The following is a 22,140-nucleotide window of genomic DNA, read 5'->3' as shown; positions in this document are numbered from 1 at the left end:
CAGGTCAAGTCAGGCTGAGGAAGATTTGCCAGCACGAGCGGCATATTTCAAAGACAACCAAAAGTTTAAGTTTTGCTCCCCAAACACCCCCCCTCCCAAAAAGTGACTTTTGTACAGCATCACCCTGATCCCACTTTTTTCCACGTTTGCGTGAGGATGAAACTCCAAAACAAAGACTTTCCAAAACTACAGTGAACAGGAGACAATTAATTACTGGTGAATTTATGTATGATATGCAAACAAGACTTCAAATGGGTTTGGTTTTGTGGAACAGCACGTTACAAACAATCAAAACAGAAAAAAATAAAACATTTCAAAGCACATTTTGAGAGAGCCCAAGAGAAGCGGAAAACAAACAAACAAAAAAAAAACTTTGAAATGATTTTAAATGATTTTAGGATATGCGAAGTCAGCGCACCCCACACCACGTAATCACTCGGGCTCATCCTCGACAGACATCCGATCATCTGCGTGATTGTCGGCATGCGTGGATGGCGTCTGATGTGAGTAAGTCACACCTGACACTTCACTTCCCTTCCAACAAATGGCCAAATGTTGACCAGTTGGCGGCGGGTGGAGGAGGGGTGGGGGTCCCACACTGACCAGAAGTGAAGTGGAAAATGTGCAAGAAACCAAAGCAAAGCTCCTGGGTTACAAAGGGGCCCACGTGAACGTCGCAAATGTCAACCGTCACGTTGGAGATTGCCACCTTAAGACTGGTAGGAAAAAAAAAAAGAAGAAGAAATGGAGCGAGGAGGGCGGAGGAGGGACCGCCGCAGCAGCAGCAGCAGCAGTGGGTCCAGTCGGATCTGATTACATAACAGCGCCTCTGGACTCGGAAGCCGGCCTGCACCAAAACCACAACGACAAAAAGAGACCAACAAGAACAAGACGCCGTGGCTCAACTCGCAGCAGCACAAAGTGCACAGAAATACCTCCGTGGGCACACAAGGTCGAGCGCGGGCACGAAAACAGCCGCACACGACCACGCCTGCGCCACCGCCTTCATCATCACGGCCACCATCCTCCTCCTCCTCCTCACAGCAGATAAAAACAATAACATGCTGCACCTCCATCCTCCTTGATGGAAGGCTGCAGGAGGGGGGGAAAAGATGCTGCTGTGGCGCACTAAAGCTGGAGCACGCACGCGCACGCACGCACTCAAGTTGAAGAGAACCACGGAGGTCCGGAGGGTGAGGCGAGGCCCTCCGGGACGCCCGTGTGGGGAGAAAGAGTCTCTCGTCGGCCTTTCTCCGCGCCAACGCGCAGCCAACTTCAGCCGCGCTCGCACGTCATTTGGGGGCGCGCGCACGCTCAGCCCGCCACAATCACACAACATTACCGAGCACAACCACGATACTGATAAGAGCCAGCGAACGAGCGATTCGGTTCGGTTCGGGACTCACCTCGAGGCTGTGATGGCTGTACTGGCGGTGCTGGTGAAGGGCGGCCGGGCCAGTGGTGCTGAAAACAATGCAGAGGCTCCTCTTCCTCCTCCCCCTCCTCTTTCTCCCCCGCCTCGGCAACGAGGACCAGACTGCGGAGCGGAATGCGCTCGATTCGTACACAGGGCAGCACCGTTGGGCGGCACCAGGTTACTGGCCCCAGCACCAATGTGCTCCGTCCTGACGGGAGAAGAAAATAAACATCAACTCCAGCGAAAAGCTCTTAGCTATTATGTACACCTGTGAAGTCGCATGTCAAACTCAAATCATTGAGAATGTCTCACAATGAGGGCCCGTGAGTGTTCGTTGATGACAATATGCAGCTCTCCCGCATGGGCGGGGTCTCCGGTGACCACTGCTGGTTCGCCTCAGGCTAGCTCCCAATCACGTGATGAAGCAAGCCCACTTGACCATGACTATCAATATTAGCTTTTTTTTTAATGGCTACATTCGTCAACACGGATACACTCCAATAGTATTAAACACCGAATCAGCATAGCGGTTGAAACAACTTCCATTTAATGTCACTTAACTGATTTGAATTGAATTAACTTGCGCTAATCGTCAGCCAAATCGCTAGCATGGCCCTATGGAGCAGTACATTAACCTACGCATGCGCTTACCTTTGAATTCAATAACCACTCCACTCCACCATTCTTCACAACATAAATGACTTGCGACTCACACAGTCTAGTATGTTTGCAAGCTGAAGTCGTTTGTGTCTACACACCAGTAACACGGCTTGACCGTCAAAAGTTAGATTGAACTTTCTACAGTTACTCTCCCCAATCAGCTGCTATTTGAAAGTGTGCGTGAGCAACAACTGTACTTTGTCTCTGCTGAGGTGTGTCAAACCTGGATACTGATCAATGTCTACTGTTACCTTCACAAAGAGGACAAAAATGGAAGCCACAGATAAAATTTGGGGGCTCCAATGTCTCCACCCGCCCAGACAATAACTGAGAATATAAAAGAAGCGCGCCTATGCCTGAAATCAGTAAGCGGCAGCAGGGAGAGGAGGGGCTAGCGGGATGGAGGCGGGAGGGAGGATGGTTGGATGTGTGTGGTAGCATGTCATTTCATTAGCATCATTTTGACGGTACCGAAAATTCGTTTAACCATAAAAGTCACCGCACACGAGTTGACTGTACGCGATCAAATCTCTCCTGTGTGATCAATGCAATTTCACTGTGCCTGTATGTGTGTTTGTGGTGTGGTGTGTGTGAGTGTGTGTGTGTGTGTGTGTGTGTGTGTGTGTGTGTGTGTGTGTGTAAGGTTGGGGGTGTGGCTGCAGAGATTGGATGATGGGCAAAAGTAGAAAAGGGTAGAGTGTGTCCGCGTGTGTGCGCGTGCGCATTCACGCGGTTGCGATGACAACACGCTCTACCGCTGCAGACTCCCAACTCCTGGATTGCAAAATTGAAATGTGTACAAAGATTGCAAACGCGGAGGACAGGACGGCGACGCGTAAGGTCACGTGATAGTGACGTCACCAAGGCCACGCACACACTTCAAACATCCCAGCTACATAAACAAGCGAACTTGATGGTACAGTATTCCTTGTTCCTCGTGATGCATTCAGGGACTGTAGGACTTCCATGCTTTTGTGTACAGTATTCAAGATCTCATTTTGGCTTCCGGATGTAAAAGACCAAAAAAAATGAAGGGAAAAAAATAAGTACAAAAAGAAAAAAGACAACAAGAAAAGGGAATAAATAAAAATGACAAAAACAGCAAAAGCAAAGCGAAAAGCGCCAGCTCCAAAAAGGCAACACAAAAAGGAGAAAAATTAAAAAAGGTAAAAAATATCGAAAGATCTAAAAAGTCAAGTCATGAAAGGGAAAGAATAGGAAAAAAGATACCAAATAAAGACCAAAAGAAAAAGGACAAAAAGGAACAAAGGAAAATTAAATGTAAATTAAAATTAAAAAAGGGGTAAAAGAGAAAAAAAAAAGAAAGCTATCTGTCACACATTATTTTAGTGTCACTTTTTTGTGTTCTGGATGACGTGAACTGAATGAATGCGTTTGTGTGTGTGTGTGTGTGTGTGTGTGTGTGTGTGTGTCACACAGTGTTGAAGTGATCCCCTCGTAGCCGTAACATCACTTCCTGTTTATTATTCGTAGCACTTGTGTCACTTTGTATGGGACTGTAAACTATTAAAAAGAAAACACACTTTTCTGATGTTAGGTCAGGAATTTCATAACCTTACAACATGAGAAATATTTATTATAAGACTTGTAAAGACACCATTTATGAAAACTCAAGTGTAAAGTTGCTTGAATGTCAACCTGTTGCTCAGCAACCATTGTCAGTGCCCACACACTCAAAGAGAGGTTTGTGTGTGTGTGGTGCGTGCGTGCGTGCGTGCGTGCGTGCGCGCGCGTGTGTGTGTGTGTGTGTGTGTGTGTGTGTGTGGGCAGCAAGCAGACATGTAGAAGGCCGCATGGAGGAGTTGGAGTGTCAAACATTTGTGATAGAGAGAGGCTGGTTTCCATGGAGATGGCGCTGGGATGCCAAAGTTGTTGCTGGGAGAGGAAGGAGAAGAGGAAGAGGAGGTCAAGGGAGTTTTGGCGCGGGGGCGGCGCCCCGTGATTGCTTGCAGTGTGGCAGCTCGCACTGAAAGAGGAGCTTCTTATTGGGTGGGGGGAGCTGGTGCGCAGTGGGTGCTGATATATTTGGAGGTGTTTATACCACATGCAGATCTCCGGATGAGCTCTGGAATATCGGCGAAGACTCGAGGACATCCAAGCTTCTCTTACATGACATCATATTAGTCCCACTATGGGAAAATTTGCACTGCTTCGGCAGCAATAGTGGTTGCGAAACATTTACACGGAACCAAGGGAAAAGGAAGGAAAATGACAAAAAGGAAAAAAATCTGCTCCAAAAAACACAAAAAAGGCAAAAGACCACAAGGAAGCACAAAGAAAGACAAAAGAAAAACCAGACATAACAGGAAAAGTATTGAAAGACAAGAATAAAAACGATTTTTGTCACAATGCTCATTGCGGTCTGCCCACCTTGGCCAACTCCCTCTGAAACAGACAACAGTCAACAAGAGGAGCCGCTGCGGGTGCCCGCGCCGCCATCAAAAGAACACTGAACATAAAATGACAAAATAATCTATTGCTAAAGCACCGCTGCATAGGTGCAAATTAGCATTAGCTATCGGACTGCTTTCATCTCATGGACGGATGCGTGCGCACACACACACACACACACACACACACACACACACACGCACACGCGCACACACACACACACACACACACACACACACACACACACACACACACACACACACACACACACACACATATCTCCTCTCTTGTGACTGTGTGAAGCTTTCACAGAGGGTTACCATGACGATAAGGCCTCCACAATTCAAAGGAAGACTGCACATGCACAAGCACACACGCGTATGCACAAACACACACACACACACACACACACACACACACACGGGCACACAAGCTGCTGCGTCAGGCTTTCTGTCACCATGGCGGCGGCAACTCTTGCTGTGAATTGAACAAAGTTGCGGGGGCAGGTCACGTGACTTGTTACATAAGAAAATGAGAGTCAGGCAAAAGTGATGACATCACAGGTCACATGACATGCTCACCACACCTACAGTCCAGCGAACTCATCAATCACATCTTCAACATGTACCGTGGACATGATCAAGACACATTTGGACAGAAGCGACTTATTTCTTTCCACTTGGGGCCCGTTTACACACAGAAATCGTACAAGTAGATTTGAACGAACCTGCAGTGGTCCTCTGAAGTCAGTCTTCACAGAGGATAAAGAATAGACGCCTGTGAGTATTTTGATATTGTTAGTGTTGAAGTATAAGACGTGTAAAGGTTTTGACGTACAACATCATTGATGCTAGCTTGGGTAGCTTGTCAATGGCGTTACCTTAGCAGATTGAAAGGCACCGTATGGTCGTAAACAAAGTGTTCCATTGCATTTGTTTGTCGAGCTTGACCAGATGGAAAGGCGCATCTGTACAAACATTGCAGCTCTGCTTACCTTTTGCCTTGAGTATGACCGTGGACCTGGAGTCACCGTGGACCTTGGTCCAGCCTAGCTGCCGAGTCATTCATTAACTGATGAAGTCACGCTAGGGGCGGGGTTTATGTAAATGAGCTGAATTCTGACATCACCACAGTCACTGACACCTTGACAGAAAGAGTCGGGAGAACCCGAAAGCCATTTGCTCGTTCTTTAATAGCACGCTTGATTGGTGGCAAAGTAATTAAGTGAGAAGACAAAAGAGAAGATGAGGAGAGGCCCATAGAGCAAATGGAAGGCGACCTGTCACTCGGGTGGCGATCGCTCGTCAGAAGCGAGTGCTGAAGCCGCTCATCTCCAAGGCCGCCAGCGTCCGCTCGTTACTGAACGACGTCCTCGTGATGTGACTGCTCGGGCTGCCCTTCTTGCTCAGCCACATCTTCCTGAACACACACACACACACACACACACACACACACACACACACACACACACACACACAATACAAGACATTAGTGACACATGGACTGCTGGGAAAATAAAAACCTTTCCGTCATATGTAGGATGTGTCATTTTGTGATGAGTATGTGCGTGCGTACAGTAAGTGTGTGCGCGTGCATGTGTGTGTGATTATAGGAGATTGTGGAGGATCAGGGCTTCGAGTGGTTTGAGGCCGGTTGGTGTTGGCGGCACCGCAGCAGCAGCCGCTCCTCTCTGATTGGCCGACGCACAACCGTCGGGTAGCTTGACCCACTAGATGATCCGTGCGCGCGCACACACACACACACACACACACACACACACACACACACACACACACACACACACACGAACAGCGGGCATTGGGTGCTTGTAGGATTTAACCGAAGGTGGTTTTCCTCATCAACAACATCTGCAAAACCAAAAGCATGAATCCAAAGAGTAGAGCAAGTTGACTCCTCCTCCTCCTCCTGCTGTTTACACTGTAGCTGCTCATCCATGCGCAGTGTTACACTTTGCCCACTTTTGCTTCATTTCGGTTTTGAATGTGATTGTCAGCACTACAAAGTTGTACTTTCTGGGGGAAAAAATAAGCGTTCCTTTCCAGCATCGCCCCATGAACCCCGACGTCCGCTGGACATTCCCGAAGCCCCCAGCTGGCTCTCAGGCTCGGCAGGAAGCAGGGTCACCGTGGACCAAGGCGAGGTCAACAGGAAGAAAATGACTGAGTGTGTGTTTTTAGATTAATCAGACACAGAAACAGACGATGAGAGGTGGACTTCACCTTTCTATCATTTACACTCAATGTGCCAGTGTGTAGAATCGGAGCATTTAAAAAAAAAATCTGAGTACTGATTGACAGCATAGTCTCTCTTGGTCTCTCATCTGCTCTGGGTACTCCTCTAACATAGTGCCCTCTAGCGTTCAAACTGAGGCATCACACGAGTAAAACGCCTCACCTCGGTCAAGTAGCTTGCACGATTGGTGCATCTACATAGCCAAAACAAGGTGAGGAGCGCCATCTGGCGGCAGCGTGAAGCAGGAGTCCAGCGTGCTCGCGTGCACTTGCGGCGTGTGGTGCGCATGCGCGGCGCTCACATGTGGTCCACGGCGTCCGCGGGCCCTTGCAGCTGGCCTACCACCGTCCCGCCGCCGGTGTTCTTCACCCAGCCCGTCACGCCCACCCGCGCCGCCTCCTGCTCCGTGTACTGTCAAGCGAGCGATGACGTCACGTGCGAACGGCGGGGGGGGGGGCTTCAGAAAGTTCCAGTCAAAGAGAGCCTGAGATGAGCTCAACTCACCATTCTGAAGCAAACGCCTGCAAACAAACAACAAGACGCAAATGTTCCCCTCAGCGACAGCCATGTCAACAGTCGATGCTAAATTAAGAAGCAGCTCATGTCTCGCACGCGCAGACAGACAAGACAAGAGACACACTTGGCCGTCAATGTCGGCGAACCTTGAACACGTCCGAAGACTTCAAAGTCGACGGACAGCAGCTGCCTTCCTGTTGACATGTGGCCGGCAAAGAGGAAGACGTCGAGCAAGACCAAGAAGACGTGGCTCCCCGGCTGTGCTGTGTGCGGGGCGCGCGTATGCGTGCGCGCGTGCGGGGCGCGAGCGTCACCGCTCCCTCTAGTGCGGGTGGTCTTTGGAGTCCTTCAAAAATACAAACATGTCCACTCGGCTCCACATTGATGACACCAAACAATGGCGCCGTTTTAGGGAGGGAGAGAAATCATTTCAAATTGTTTGTAGCTCCCGAAAGACCGTCACGACGTTGACGCAGGCAATAACGTCATGTTCAGTCCAACTACGAAATATTTCGTGATTCAGGTTTCCTTGTAATTCTCGATGGCGTATTTGAATAGACTCAGTTGTTTGGGAGCATAAATGTTTCCGTTGCTTCATCTTGCCGCTAGATGGCAGCACGTCACCACTGAAACCACGTCAAACGCCCAAATCCCAAAAGCGTGTTGTCATGACAACGCATCGTCGTCCCCATCGTCGCGAAGTGAATTACAAATGAGAACTGTTCAATTTAAAGTGCTCGCGTGTGTTTGTGTGTCCGTGGTTTTGTTTCTCTGTGAGTGTGTGGAAGCGTGCACTTGCGCGTGTGCTTGTTTGTAGTGCGGATTGCCGAGTGTTTGTGTGTGTGTGTGTTTGTTCTTGGATGTATCTGCGCGTCGATGATAATTGAAAATAAAATACTTGATTCATCCACAAGGGAAATTTGCACACGTGAAAAAGCAGCAAGACTGTTATTTTAAAATGTTATCCCATTTTTTTCTTTCCCCCTTTTAATGACAAGCATTAAAATAAATATGACTAGAGAGATCAGTCGAAGTCAAAAGTTCCGTTTTGGCCTTTTTTTTCCAACGACAATGTTTCCAATGTTCATGTTCGCATCATGTGTGTACGCGCGCGAGTAACGGCGCGTGTGTGTGTTTGTGTGTTTGTGTGTTTGTGTGGGGTGACATTACTAAAAGGACTCGACATGTTACGCAGCAGTGGAAGCTTTGAGCCCTGCGGCCACACACACACACACACACACACACACACACACACACACACACACACACACACACACACACACACACACGCACACACACAGCCTCTCAGCTTTGGTTTGCGTCCACATGCATGACAAGACCTCTGGGACTACTTTTACACACACACACACACACACACACACACACACACACACACACACACACACACACACACACACGCACGCACGGGCGCGTAACAGCAACCCCCATCCAGCCAAAGCGCCTCGTAGCACACAGCATCTTCCCCTGACGTTGCTGCGTAACTGCGCGCGCATGCGTGTGTGTGTGTGCGCGCGCGCGCAGCAGAAAGAACACTGCGACCTAAAAACGCAGCTCACTGAGAGGGACTGCGCGCCGAACAGAAGGCTCAACCAAGTGTAAATGCACACACGCGCGCGCGCGCACACACAGCTGAGCACAGAGGATGAGCGTAAGCACTCACATGCGCGCATTAGGCTGTGTGTGTGTGTGTGTGTGTGTGTGTGTGTGTGTGTGTGTGTGTGTGTGTGTGTGTGTGTGTGTGTGTGTGTGTGTGTGTGTGTAGACAATGTGACAGTCAATCTCATTTTCGTCCTGGTACGGAATCAACATTTCAATGTGCTCGTGGAAGACATTTTGTGTCAATTCATGAACAATTGGGGCTGTGCAGTTTCATGATTAAAACAAAGAAATATTTTCTTGTTGTTCAACATTTCAAAAAAAGAAATGTCAGTGGCCTTCATCATTTCAGCCTATATCTTGCCGTCCTTTTAATTGGCTCGTTTTATTGGCGTGATCAACTCGTGCCTACTCTTTGGGCCAATGGCAGCTTTGGTTACCATGACAACCAGGGCGTTGAGACGAGGTGAGCAGAAGAAAACCTCAGAGTAGGGAGGGGGAGGGGGGAGAAAACCTTTGTCAGTGGAGAGAGCCCTTTGCACCCTCCACTGTGTGTACGTGGCTGCACTTGGACTTTCCAAAAAGTCAAATTCCAAAGCAGGCGACATGGCATCATGGATTCGATTTCCCCTGATAGAAGCAGCAGCGCATGCACGCGTCAATGACGTGCAAATGAATCGGTGAAACACATACCAAAACTGTGCGGCGAACAAAATGTAATGCAGCTCCGCTTACCTTTTGTTGTCTTTGTTGTGCTGGCGTTTCACACTGCTCTGAATCTTCACCCGGGCTGGCTTCCGAGTCGTGGGCGGAGCAACGGTGTGGAGGCAGGCTAATGTAAATGAGACGATTTACAAGTTGCACGGCTTGAGGTTAAGTTCAGTGTGAGGCCTGCTGGCAGCAGGCTGGCAGCTCACGTGACAAATGTCAGGTGGGGGTTGTTTGGTGGCTCATGGCAACCCATGATGCTAATTAGGGTCCTCCGGTTGGCGTACGTACGTTGGCGTTCTTAAAGGGCTGCCAACTTGAATCAGGCCACGTTCACACATGTTGCCTATACTGTGCATCTCGTGCGCTTCACCCAAAGTCTCCTCGCTTTGCGCTTGTATCACGTTAGCTTGTTTTCGATCCTAGACCGGGTCGCGTCAATTGCACATCATCCGCAAGTGGAGTTCGGCAAATCTCGCGGCGATCTCCTGGATGGAGACCGCCTGCTTCTTGGGCGCCGAATTTCAAGGAAACGAGGGGAGCCGCTTCCTTTGGAGGGCAAGCAAGTCGATGGTGTTCCCGCCCACCACGGCGCAAACGTCCCCTTCTACCTCCAGAGGGTTGTTTGCATTTGTGATAGCTCGTTTCATGCTGCACTTGTTGCCGTTGCGAAGCCACGTCGATGTCAGATCTCTCGCAATTGGTGGGGTTCTGTTTTCATGTTTGGGTCTTGTGTTGTTTTTCGGTGGAACGTTTGTACTCGGGTAACTTGCAAGCTTCAGTGATCCACTTGGAGTTTTTCAAGGCCCGAGTGCGGTGCAGGTGCGCCTGATCTGTGCCGATTTCTGGCGGGAACGTGCAGATGCGTTTGTTTTACCACACGGTTGTTCCCGTGTTCCATTGGCACAGTTCCACATTTGTTTGAGTTTACGCTTGACTGCGTGTATTTTGCTTGTTGCCTGATCTTGGTTTGTCTGTTTCCCAAGTCGCACGTTTCCTCGTTAGCGCGGGTGTTCCCCGTTCACGTTTCCGGCCCAGCGATTCCGCCGCGTCGCCGTCCTGCGTGTCAGTGTGGGAGTGCGAGCTGAACTCTGCGTGAACCTTCACTTGAACCCTGCGTGAACTTGACTAAACTGACCCATTAATCTACTTTGGATTAAAGCTGGACGGAGGCCCACGAGGAACGCGCGGCGCCACCCCTGCATCTTCACAGCCTCCCACGGCGTCCCACGCACGCACAACACACACACACACACACACAGACGAGGCGCGGCGCGTGCGAACGAGGGGCTGGGCGCCGCCGTCTCGTTCACAATCCAAATCTTCTCCCGATGACGCAATCCGATGGCGGTGACACATCAGATTGGGTTGAGGCTCGAGGTCAACCTGCTCAAATAAAGCCAAGAAATCCAAGCGAAGACGAGCGATGTGACGACAAGGACGTCGCGTGAGGGCTGGATTCCGCGTGAAACGAATTTTTCACATCCAATCAACTCCTTCACATACAAATTGTAAAAACAAACTTATCCCCAAAAGGTCTCAGCTCATCTTTCACTGAGCGGGCCCGTTGTGAAAAATCAGCGGTGGTCCCGGGCTACCCGCCCCGGCAAGTTGGAAAATCCTCCTGACTTGAGTGGAGCAGTTGCTCCTCCCGGGGCCCGGCGGTGGACCGCCCCGTTACCGGAAGAGCCGCTCATTCACAAGCAGTCAAAGCGCACGTGCGCCGATCTAGGTCAGTGTGTGAGCACCCGCAACACACCGCGCGCGTGTGCGCGCAACATCCCAGAACGAATCCAGCCCGTGTTTTGATTTGTAACGGACGCTTCTGCGCCCGTGGCCTGAGTGGCCACTCAACCTGACGTTACCCCCCATCCCCCCCACTCTGTTGATGACGCCTCCATGCAGTGTGTGTGTGTGTGTGCGATTGTGTGTGGGAAAAGCCTGGCGGGGGGGTTGCGTGTTGCAAGTGTGTGGTGTGTTGTGGGGGGGAGGGAGCCGAACATGTAGTGTGTGTGGGGGTTTTGGGGGGGTTGTCCTGGAACATGCAGTTCTATTCTTAGCCCTAAACTCCGCATGACCTCAAAGCGGGCGACGAGTTAGCCTGATTTAGTCTGACCTTTTTTTTTTCATATAACGTTGGCGCTGCGACGACGACGTAATAAGAAGAAAAGCACCGACGGGCCCTCGCTGGGCGGCCGGGTCGACTCGATGAGAGGAGACGGAGTGGGAAAGGAAAAGCCGCGAGTCTGGGAATTTCCTTCAGGACAAACCCTTTGACGGACTCGTTCCTGTTTTGCTGGCGAGTCATCAAAATTTGCCAGCGTGCTCCAGCTCCATCGGCTTCACAATTTAGCGCGGACAATCTGCCCAGTTCTCGCGATGGCAATTTGGTAGCAATCGGACCAAATAGTCAATGAGGATCGTCGGAAATGGGCAAAAGAATCCGGAAATGCCACCTGGCCCACTTCCTGGGCCTTTTCTGGCAAGACTTCCTGAAACTTTTGGGTGGGTTTTTTCCGGGTGCTCCGGTTTCCTCCCCACATTCCAAAAACATGCACGGCAGGTTAACGGAACACTCTAAAATTGCGCCCAGGTGTGAGTGTGAGCACGAATAATCGTTGGTCTATGCGTGCCCCGCGATGGGCTGGCAACCGGTTCAGGGTGTCCCCCGCCTACTGCTTGAAGACGGCCGGGAGAGGCTCTGGCACACCCGCAACGCTCCTGAGGAGAAGCGGGTTCGAAAATGGATGGATGGATGGATGGGTGGGTTCTTCGATGGGCTTTGACATAAAGACCTCCCTGGGCCCTCCCCCCCATGTGGAAGACACAAGCGCGCACATGATCGTCATCGTGTTTGATGATGCTGTCATATTTGATAAGAGTCGCTCGGAAACGCGGCACAGACACGCATGCTTGCTACCTGGAGTCCGCAGGTCCTCGGTCATCCGCCCGTCCGTCCGTCCTCCGAGACGACCACCAGCGCGCGGGCTTTCGGAGCGGAGAGGGCATAGGTCATTTGGGGAGTTGAAAGGCTCCGCGAGCGGCGGCGTATGCTTGAGAAGACGTGTGGCGCCATCTGTCACGTCTCGTCACCAAGGTTTTCCAGGAATTGGGGGACCTCGGTACGGGACATCCAGGAAGCGGAAGATGAAGGCGCGACCTTGGGAACCGGCGAGGAGGTCGTGTCGCTTTCCATCAGCGTCACGAGGAAAACGTGTGCAAGGATGTGCATGACAAAACCTCCAACTTGTTGTCAGGAATCACAGTTGCTTAGAAAGTGGCCGAGTTTTTTATTTTTTTACAGAAAGTTTCTGGTAAATTTCCACAGGAAGTGAGTCTGGAAAATTTGGGGAATAGTCCAAATGGGGAACTTTCCATGGGAATTTTGAGAATAGATGAATTACAAGGGAAGGAATTTGTTTTGTCATCACAGTTCTCAGCAAAACGGAAAGCTCCACTTTGCCATGGGCGAGGGGATGACAGCACCTCAACTGGGCGGCGGCGTACGCTCGCGCCGACCCGTTTTGGGGACGCCGGAATGATGACAGCTGAAACTGCTCGCAAGCTAAGAGAACTTGTCTTTGCGCAATCAGGGCAATAAATTCACATTGAGCAAACGGCCACATCGCGAAGAAAACACTTCTGCATCCTATGATGACGACGATGATATCCTGAATAGGCTTGCAAATCAAATCTAAGCCCAAAGGCCAGCAAGGGCCGACTCGTACCTGTTCCGTCCGCTTATTTGGCCTCTCGTCAGTCACGCAGACAAATTCACAGGTCCAAGTGGACCGGAAAAAAAATGCTGACTGACAAGACTCTCTTGGCTTTCCGTTCAGCGGGCACTCTCCGTTCCAGCACTTGAATGAATTGAATGAATCTTTCTCAGTTGAGAGCGAGGACAATTGCTTGGATTTTCATGATTTCCAGGCCACATTTGGTCTTCCTTCTCTAAACTTGGCAGACTTGGTACCAACGCTTGTCTTCTTCTCTGCCGATTGTCAAAGACATTTATTTCCACATGAACTTTCACCTGTTTTGGGATGATAGTTTGTGAAATGTTTCACGGTGGGGAATGCGAAACTTTTTTTTGTTGTCATTTTTGCAAGTGGTGTGGCACCTTGTTCCCTTCACTCGTCATTGATGTGGTCCCGAAGGCGCGGAAGGTCCTGGGTTCTCGGTGGGGCCCGGACATGGTCCGCGTGAAAGGAGCTTCCAGCCGGACTGGACTGTCTTCAACGTGCCGATGATGTTTTGGAAACATCGGCTGGTGGAAAAAGTGGCTCAGCTCAACATGGCCTCCGACCGTTCGCCTTCTACGTTTGGGCACCAAAGCGTGACGAGCTTCTTCCCGTTTCTGCTTTTGCACGTGCGCCGACTGCACAACAATGAAAGCAAAGTGCAATTTCTTGAGCACATTTTTTGAAGGCCTTGCATCCAAATGCTCGTGCGTCTGGAGTGCCTTGCCCACCACCGAAGTTTCAGATTCAACCGACCGCCTCAATTTTTTGTTAGCTGCACTGCTTCTCTGACGAAACGAGTATTCACACTTGCATCCTTCTCTCTATGCAGTTTAACTTTGAGGACACGTACCCTCATCTGCTCCCATTTGACGAACGCAGAATTCAAAAGACTCTGCGTGTGTGTGTGTGTGTGTGTGTGTGTGTGTGTGTGTGTGTGTGTGTGTGTGTGGGGTATCATAATTGTGAATGGGGTCCAACCGCAGCTTTTGTTGGGGGCTCACATCCAGTTAAACAGAAACACCATCTGTCTCAAACACACACAAAACACACACAGGCAGCAGAGATTTAATACACCACACGGTGACCTGTGTGTGTGTGTGTGTGTGTGTGTGTGTGTGTGTGTGTAATCTGGATTTGAGCGGTGTTGTCATACACAATGTGCAACGAGTGCAAACAAACAGCGATGACGAGCGAACGTGGACGTGCAAGTTGCAGAGCATGAACAAATGAATCGGACTTGATTTTTTTTTTTTTTTTGGAACGCAAGATGAGGCGGGCGCCACGTTTTGGGCTCCAATGAGTCCACGTGAAGATGGGACTGACAGCGGGCACAGGCGGTAATCACAACTGGCGCTCAGTACAACTGCCATAAGGGGGATGGGGGGTGAGGAAAAAAAAACGTCATACAATTTTGGGCGGATCCAATCCTACCAATGTGCTCAACTTTTTCTTCGTCTTTATATAATTCCTTATGGAATATTTTCTGCCTGAATTATTTTTTTTTCTGGACGAAATACAGTATTTTTTTATTAAAAATTTCTTCCTGAAAAAAAAGTGGGCGATTGTGAGAGATACCGTCAATATGGGGTAGGGAGCCCCCCCCCCCACCAAAATAATAACAACGTATGAAATATAGGGGAGGGGGTGGTCAGTGTATGTGGGACCAAAAACATCTGTTTTGAGTTCATAGGGGGAAAAACGAAAACATTTTTGTTGAGCGTCAACGTGCTTACGCAAATGATGTGCAGTACCAGCTTCTGCCAAAGAGAGGCGCCAACTTCCCAGCATCGACCGCGCATCCCCCGTGTACATGTGTGATGTTTGCGCGTCCGCGCTTGTGTGTTGCCCCCACCCCACCCAAACACACGCATGAGCGCACAGGGGTCGTGCACGCGCGGTGTTTGCCCACATGATGATTGTGCTTGAGAAAACAAAGCCGGCCGACGTGCACGCGCTTTACGCAGGAGCGCGGCCCCGTCGACGTCACGCACGTTGGACTTTCTGGGGGGTGCGCCAGGAGACGCACAGAAGAAGAAAAAGCAAAAGAAGAAAAGAGAAGTTGTTGCTGAAGCTCCTCCTTAATTACTCATTTCTCCCCGTCTCTCTCGCGCGCTCTCTCTCTCTCTTTCTCTCTCTCTCCCCGTTTCTTTCTCTCATCCGGTCGCGCGCCTTTCTCCCGTGGCTGTCACTCAGTAGTTTCCCGCCAGGACAGCAACGGACGGGACGGGACGGGACGGGACGGCACTTTTGTTGTGGCGGCGGTGGTGGTGCGTAAAAGCGGGCTCGCGCGGCTCGCCTCGCGCGGGAAAGTTTTGAGGAGGCCAAGGAGCCGGTGCGATGTTCGTCGTCGTTCAGCATCAAAAGCCTCCTGCTGCCGTCCACGAAGTGCGAAGCCCGCGGCGACTCTTGCGCTTCCGGCACGCCGCTGCACGAGCCTCTTTCCCCGGGGTCGGACGCGGAGAGGTCGCCGCAGGGTCCGGCGGGGGCGGGGGGCTCGGAGCCGGACAAGGCGCTGCGGGAGGGCGGCGAGGCGACGGAGCAGGAGGGCGAGGGCGGCGGCGGGGGCGGCGGCGGCCCGTCGTCGGCGGCGAAGAACGGCAAGTACGACAAGCCGCCGTTCTCGTACAACGCGCTGATCATGATGGCCATCCGCCAGAGCCCCGAGAAGCGGCTGACGCTCAACGGCATCTACGAGTTCATCATGAAGAACTTCCCCTTCTACCGCGAGCACAAGCAGGGCTGGCAGAACTCCATCCGCCACAACCTGTCGCTCAACAAGTGCTTCGTCAAGGTGCCGCGCCACTACGACGACCCGGGCAAGGGCAACTACTGGATGCTGGACCCCAGCAGCGACGACGTCTTCATCGGCGGCACCACGGGCAAGCTGCGCCGGCGCTCGGCCACGTCGCGCGGCAAGCTGGCCATCAAGCGCGGCCTGCGCTTCGCCCCGCTCGGCCTGGGCGGCGTCGGCGTCAACGAGCGGCCGTCCAACCCGCTCTACTGGCAGATCTCGCCCTTCCTCTCCCTGCACCACCCGCACCCGCACCCGCACTCGCACCCGCACCCGCATTACAACGGGGCCTCGTCCGCGGGCTTCCTCGGCCAGGCGGCCGGCTACGGCTCGCTGCTGCCGTGCGTCGAGCAGTTGGCCAACGGGGACCTGAGCCGCTCGGTGCTGCAGGGCGGCTTGACCAACTCATACGGCGTCGGCCTGCTGTCGGCGCAGGCTCCGGCGGCGGCGGCGGCGGCCGGCTACTTCGTCTCATCCGGGAGCCAACAGGGCCCGCCGCCGCACTTGCAGCAAGGCGCCGCCGGCTTCGGAGCGCTGGCGAGCGGCGGCGGCGGAGGCAGCCCCCCGCCCCCGCCCTCTCACCCGTTGCTGTCGGACTCGCTGAGGAGCAGCTCAGCGGCGGCGGCGGCCTTCTCGCAGTCCGGCGTGTCGGCGGCGGCGGCCTTCCCCGGCGTGCTGGGCCACCAGAAGAGGGTCGCCCCCAAGGCTTTCCTAAACTGAAAGGCAAAGCTCATCCCTTCCTCACTCGTTTGTTCACCGCCTGCGGAGGGCGAAGCAGAGCGACACAAAAAAAAAAGAAGAGATAAACCTATATTTCAAAGTATATGCGACAAGGAAGTTGGTTGTGCCCTCCAGTGATTGATCTGGAACTTTTTACTGCGGGGAAAAAAGGGACAAAGTTGCTTGCACAACAACAAACAACACTAAAGTATATTTATATCCACGTCTTTCTTATTTATGAGGACCTTTTGTATTTATTGTAATTTAAAACGTCTCAAATGTGCGTGTAATAATGATGCGGACAAACATTTATTATTTATTCACAAGATTTGCAGCAGACAATTTTTGGGCAGGAATTTTTTTTTTTTTTTCCCCAACACTATTATTCATGATCACACTCAGAAGTAAGCCTTAAATGTGCGAAGACAATCAGGGGTTGAAAGAGCGGAATCATCTTTCTTTTTGTTGAAATCTCAGGTCAATATGCCTCAAATAATGCTAATAATAATCATAACAATAAATGTAAATTTACAGAATTCATAAGTTCACAACAAAACTCATCGTGTGTGGGAAATTCAGCAAAAGAAATCCTTTTCGTTTCTCTTCTGGAAAACGCAAAGCGTGTGTGTTTTTGTGTGTGTGTGTGTGTGTGTATGCGTGCGATCATGTTCACTGATGGCAGCTGAACTAAAAAAAGAAAATGTACATATATACATGTCTATATCTATATCTGAATATATATATATATATGTATATATATGTCTACATATTATATATAATATACAGCATATATATATCGTATTTTCGACTTTCATCACTGACTATTTTTTACCTGAGCATCTCACACACACACACACACACACACACACACACACACACACACACACACACACACACACACACACACAGAATCTCATCTCATGACCTGAAATGGCTGCGTTGCCATGGAAACGCGATAGGGTCGGCATATGGTATGCTTGTTTTGAAGAGTTTCATGTTTTGGAAATGTTTTGTTTTCAATTTGCAGTTGTTAGTTTTGAAATGTGCATCAAGAGGACGTTAATTATTTGCTTTGGTTCTTTTTACACTTGAACTACTGGTCATGTTGAATTAACTTGTTTGTATCCTCCCCTGAAGAGCAAACAGACGAGTTGTGGGTTTGTGATGTGATTTAGGGGACATTTTCCTGACTAAGTTTGTGGTCGTGTTTGCACAGAAACTTTTGCAAGCCAAGATGTGGAAATGAAGAAAATCAAAACGCTTGAGTTGGCCCGTCAATGCACAACAAATAATCTCGACAATTTTGAATTGGCTTCTTATGATGATGATGATTCTTTTTTTTTTTTTCTTAATGTGGTCACATCATTTTGGGCGAAACTGAAATTCCCAATTGACATCCGGAAAGTCAAAAGCACAAAGTGTTGATCTATGTCTTTGATTTCTCTATTGGAACTCATCATAATCTTAGATTTTTTTTTTTTTCTTGGCACTTTTGTGGTTAGGGTTAATTTTGCTATGTGACGTTTTTTTGTTTTTTTTCTTTATGTCTCATTTGTTGTTTTTGTTTGTTTTTTTTCCTCTGGACAAACTCAGCTTGATTAAAAAGGAACAACTCAGTTGATTGTCTGATTGCTGAATTGATAATGTGCTATTTTTTTTGCCCCTTTATGTATGAAGAATTTTGGAAGGGTATTTTTTGTGTGTGTGTGCGAGAATATCAAATCATATTTCAAGAGGATCATTTCAAAATTTTCCACACAAACATTTACTTTCAAAACGTTCGTTCCATGACATGAAAATAAACATCCTTTTTTTTCTAATTACTTTCAAATGAAGTGTGGTGCAGGCACATTGTGTTTGTGTGAGTGTGTGTTTGCCTGACTATTTGTTGTATTATTATTATTTTTTTTTTTTTTAATTCTGACAAAGGTCATAAATGAATTTTATGATAAAAATATCAAATGCTATTGAGTGAAGATTCAACCTGATATTTGCCGGCCTTTTCTTGTGCATCGCAACTTTGGGGACTTCTAAAGTTCTCGTCTCAAGAAGGAGGCATTTCTCAGTGGCTGAAAGATGGCTCCATGCAACGACGATGGGTGTTGTCTGGGAATTCCCAAGAATGGCTGACCGTTATGCTGCTTGGAAATCAGCAATTTCCATTTCCGGTCAACTGGAAACTGTTGCTGCACATGGAAATGAGGAATTCATTGCTCAAAAACATTCAACTCCTATTTTCAGAGAAGAACTTTACATTTACTTGCATGATATGAAATAATAATAATAATGATAATAATTACTACTCAGACATAACATAATGCTGGCCATAAGTAAATGAATAAATAAAGACATCATGATCCAAATGTGTTGAATGTAGTGGAAGCAAGAATTAGTCCAACATTTGATTTATCATTATTATTATTGTTAATATTATTATTATTGTTATTTTGTGTAAATTTTGTTTATCTTGTAAATGGCAAAAACAAATGAAAACATTGTTTTGCACAAATTTGTGTTATTTCATTGTTTTGAAATCAAACATTATTATTATAGGCAGCGGCAATGCAAAAGCAAAGCAAAAAAATGACAACCAAAACACTAAACAAAACAAAACAAAAAAAATCTGATGAATTTTTGAAACTTTTTTTTTTTTTAAACAATTGCAAGGGTTGTTTGTGTCTTTGCGTGCAATTTGGCTGCTTGACTTTTGTTCTGTGCGTCTTGGATGCATTGGCTTTCGAGTCTGCTGCGTTTGGGGCATGTTTTTCGACAGGAATGCTCCCACCAGTTTTGTTGTGGTCGATGAATTGTTTTGTTCCAATGTTCTTGAAGGCTCGCCAAGCACTTTGTTGCAGCGTTTGTGAAAGCGCAATATCAATAAAGATGGATTCGACTGTATGGTATCCCAAATTTGGGGAGGGAGAAGCTAGCTGGCACAGGCTAAGTGCAGTTGGCTAGTTGAAGCGGGCTAACACGGGCCGACCTGACATAGGCCAACACGGGCGTTCGCTTGCGCATGCGCGACGGGGGCCTGAAGCATTTCCGGAAGAAATCCGGTTGCCATTTTTGGGGCGCACTTCCGATTCCCATTCAAAAGGAGCTTTCGTGCCAGATTTGCTGTGACTGACAACGACTAGGAAAGAACCGGCGCGCGGGCCTTCCACCTCCTGCCTGCCGTCACACATCTCAAATGATGTGGAACAGTGTGTGTCCAAAGGCATTTTGAAGCTGAAAAGGTGACTCGCTTTTTTTTTTTTTCCTTCCAGAATGTGGGGACCGCATAGGAAGAGATCAAAACCTTTGGCGATCTGTGTAGTCGGCCGACAATGTTTCCAAGTCGTCACCTGAGGAATGTGGCCGTAGCAATTTGTTGTGGTCACAAATCCACACGCAGCAGCGGAAAAAAAAAAAAAAAAAGCATTTTTGCTTGTAAAAAACAAAATAACGAGAGGCTCCGGCGAGAAACATTTTGCTCACGGTGGCTTTGCCTCATTGCACATGTACAAAAACGGCTTTTCGAACAAAGTTGTTTGTTTGAGTCGGAAGAGTTGCAGCGATCGCAGCTCCCTGGCTTTGACCACGCCCACTCTCTTCACCAAGCACCCCCACAATTTTTATTAATGTTCAAATATTTAGCGAAAAGTTACCTACTTCCGCTAAGCTAGTCGAAGTGGGCCAGAAAAGGTCGCCTGGTTCCCACTCGCCAACGACAGCGGGCGACTTGATGTCGGCTACAAGTGATTAGAAGCAGTTCCTAAATGGAGCCTACTTGGAAGAGGCTCAAGAAAAAAAAAAAAAAAAAAAAGAGGCCAGCACACGTTGGCTCATCCAAGTAGGAGGAGAGGTGCAGCTCGGCTATTTCGAGTCGCTCCGTTCATCAAACGCAAAGTCGAAAAAAAAAAAAGTGGAGAGGAGAGAAAGCAATAAAGTTCAAGTCGAGAAGAAGTCCCTGATGTGTGAGAGCAGCAAGCTAACATTGACGGAGGACTTCATTTTGTCTCTTTTGGGAGGGTGCATTTGGAAATTGTGTGTGTGTGTGTGTGTGTGTGTGTGTGTGTGTGTGGGTGTGTGTGGGTGTGTGTGGGTGTGTGTGTGTGTGTGCCTTCCGTTCCTTTGCAAACGCAGCCTATGCTGTAAAGCACTCGAGTGTTTCCATGTGGGCCGGCTGACGCAGGTGGCGAGCGCATGGCGGATCGCGTGCGCGCGGTCTTCAAAATCTCGCAATAACCCACCAACACATTTCAACGACGCTCAGAGTTTCCGAACGGTCGGAGTGAAACAGTGCACGCTTGGGGTCGATTTCCCAACGTGCCCTTCCTGTTGCCTACTTCCTGTTAGCTAGTTTGGTCGGCGTTGCTTTCAGTCGGCGTTGTTCTGCTGACTTAAAATTTCAATGACCACCTTCACCAAAATTTCACATTTTGTATTCGTGTTGCAGTTTTTATTTGATTTTTTTTTTTTTTGGTACAATTTTTTTTATTTTTTTATTTTTATTGGACACTTTTCCAGATCAATTATTTTCTCGTTTGGAACTCCTGCCAAACTAAACCTGATGAAAAAGGAACTGATTGTTAAATCAATACGTTGAACAATATTTTGAATGAAAATATTTATTTTTTTTCCCAGAGCAAAACAACATCTCGAAAATCATCATTCAGTTTTCCAGGCAGCTTTTAAATCACTTTGATATAAAAAGTTCATTCTGCATGTTTTTTCGCAAATTCCTGATTTGTGTCACGTTTTGAGATGTAAAATGGACGACCGTTTTACACACACGACTCTTTTCAAATGTTTCGGGGGGAGGGCAGGGGGAATAAAGCGACAGGCCGTTCAGAGTTTGGACGTGGGGCGCCAAGTCTCCGGCGGTGGGCATCGGGACGCGGGCGGGACGCCGTTTTCTGGCGTCCGGTTGACATGTTGCGTGTCAGGACGATGTGGCGCCGCCCTGCAGGCCTGACAAGTGATGGCAAGGCAACGTTTGGACTGCCGCCGTCCCCTGCGGGAGGTTTCGTTTACACACTGTCACTCACACACACACACACACACACACACACACACACACGCACACACACACACACACACACACACACACACAATACGCCTCTCTCATGCGAGCCTTTTGTTTATTTGTTGGGTTAGATTTTGACAGACAATGGATTGGTCGCCAATGTCAGGGCGCATGTCGGCAAACAACAGCGCGGCGGCATATTGACAAGAAGTGGTGGCCAGTCAGTTAAAACCGCGCACGGGCCTGAGCCCAAAATTCAAAGGCAAAACGTCCACTTGCTGTTTTTCCGCCGAGG

At 49.1% G+C, this 22,140-nt stretch overlaps 3 protein-coding genes and 1 long non-coding RNA gene across 4 annotated transcripts in view; 1 reads left to right on the top strand and 3 right to left on the bottom strand.

Annotated features, from left to right (window-relative positions):
- sptbn1 (spectrin, beta, non-erythrocytic 1) overlaps positions 1–1,528 on the bottom strand; it is a 50,099-nt gene extending 48,571 nt beyond the window's left edge. Inside the window, exon 1 of the mRNA XM_019860104.1 lies at positions 1,407–1,528. The gene's annotated coding sequence lies outside the window, so the exon portion shown is untranslated. The remainder of the gene's footprint in view (positions 1–1,406) is intronic.
- A 4,134-nt stretch (positions 1,529–5,662) lies between these two features.
- Positions 5,663–7,586, bottom strand: acyp2 (acylphosphatase 2, muscle type). Its single transcript, XM_019859933.1, has 4 exons — positions 7,405–7,586; positions 7,247–7,263; positions 7,044–7,153; positions 5,663–5,908 (listed from the first exon to the last, which is right to left on the bottom strand). Exons 1-4 carry the CDS (start codon positions 7,460–7,462, stop codon positions 5,794–5,796), a joined length of 300 nt encoding a protein of 99 aa, XP_019715492.1. The 5' UTR covers positions 7,463–7,586; the 3' UTR covers positions 5,663–5,793.
- Positions 7,587–12,204: 4,618 nt separating this feature from the next.
- On the bottom strand, positions 12,205–14,233 carry LOC109510007 (uncharacterized). The gene is made up of 2 exons (XR_002167033.1): positions 14,177–14,233; positions 12,205–12,571 (listed from the first exon to the last, which is right to left on the bottom strand). It is a non-coding gene; the product is annotated as an uncharacterized LOC109510007 (long non-coding RNA).
- A 675-nt stretch (positions 14,234–14,908) lies between these two features.
- On the top strand, positions 14,909–17,375 carry LOC109509985 (forkhead box protein G1-like). The gene is made up of 2 exons (XM_019859957.1): positions 14,909–14,913; positions 15,637–17,375. The coding sequence occupies exons 1-2, from the start codon at positions 14,909–14,911 to the stop codon at positions 16,835–16,837; spliced, it is 1,206 nt and encodes a 401-aa protein (XP_019715516.1). The 3' UTR covers positions 16,838–17,375.
- The last annotated feature ends 4,765 nt before the right edge of the window (positions 17,376–22,140 follow it).

This window comes from Hippocampus comes, unplaced genomic scaffold (assembly GCF_001891065.2).
Source record: "Hippocampus comes isolate QL1 unplaced genomic scaffold, H_comes_QL1_v1.1 scaffold39, whole genome shotgun sequence".
NCBI lineage: Eukaryota > Metazoa > Chordata > Actinopteri > Syngnathiformes > Syngnathidae > Hippocampus > Hippocampus comes.
Note: the sequence above shows the minus strand (reverse complement) of the source record. Positions and strands in the feature narration are given on the sequence as shown.

Bases quoted from the DNA above. Each gene is read 5' to 3' on its own strand.
- acyp2 (XM_019859933.1), bottom strand. From the start codon at position 7,462: ATGTCAACAGGAAGGCAGCTGCTGTCCGTCGACTTTGAAGTCTTCGGA. The intron at 5,909-7,043 runs GTGAGCGCCGCG...GTGTGTGTTCAG, and splicing joins GCGGACGCCGTGGACCACAT to GAAGATGTGGCTGAGCAAGA.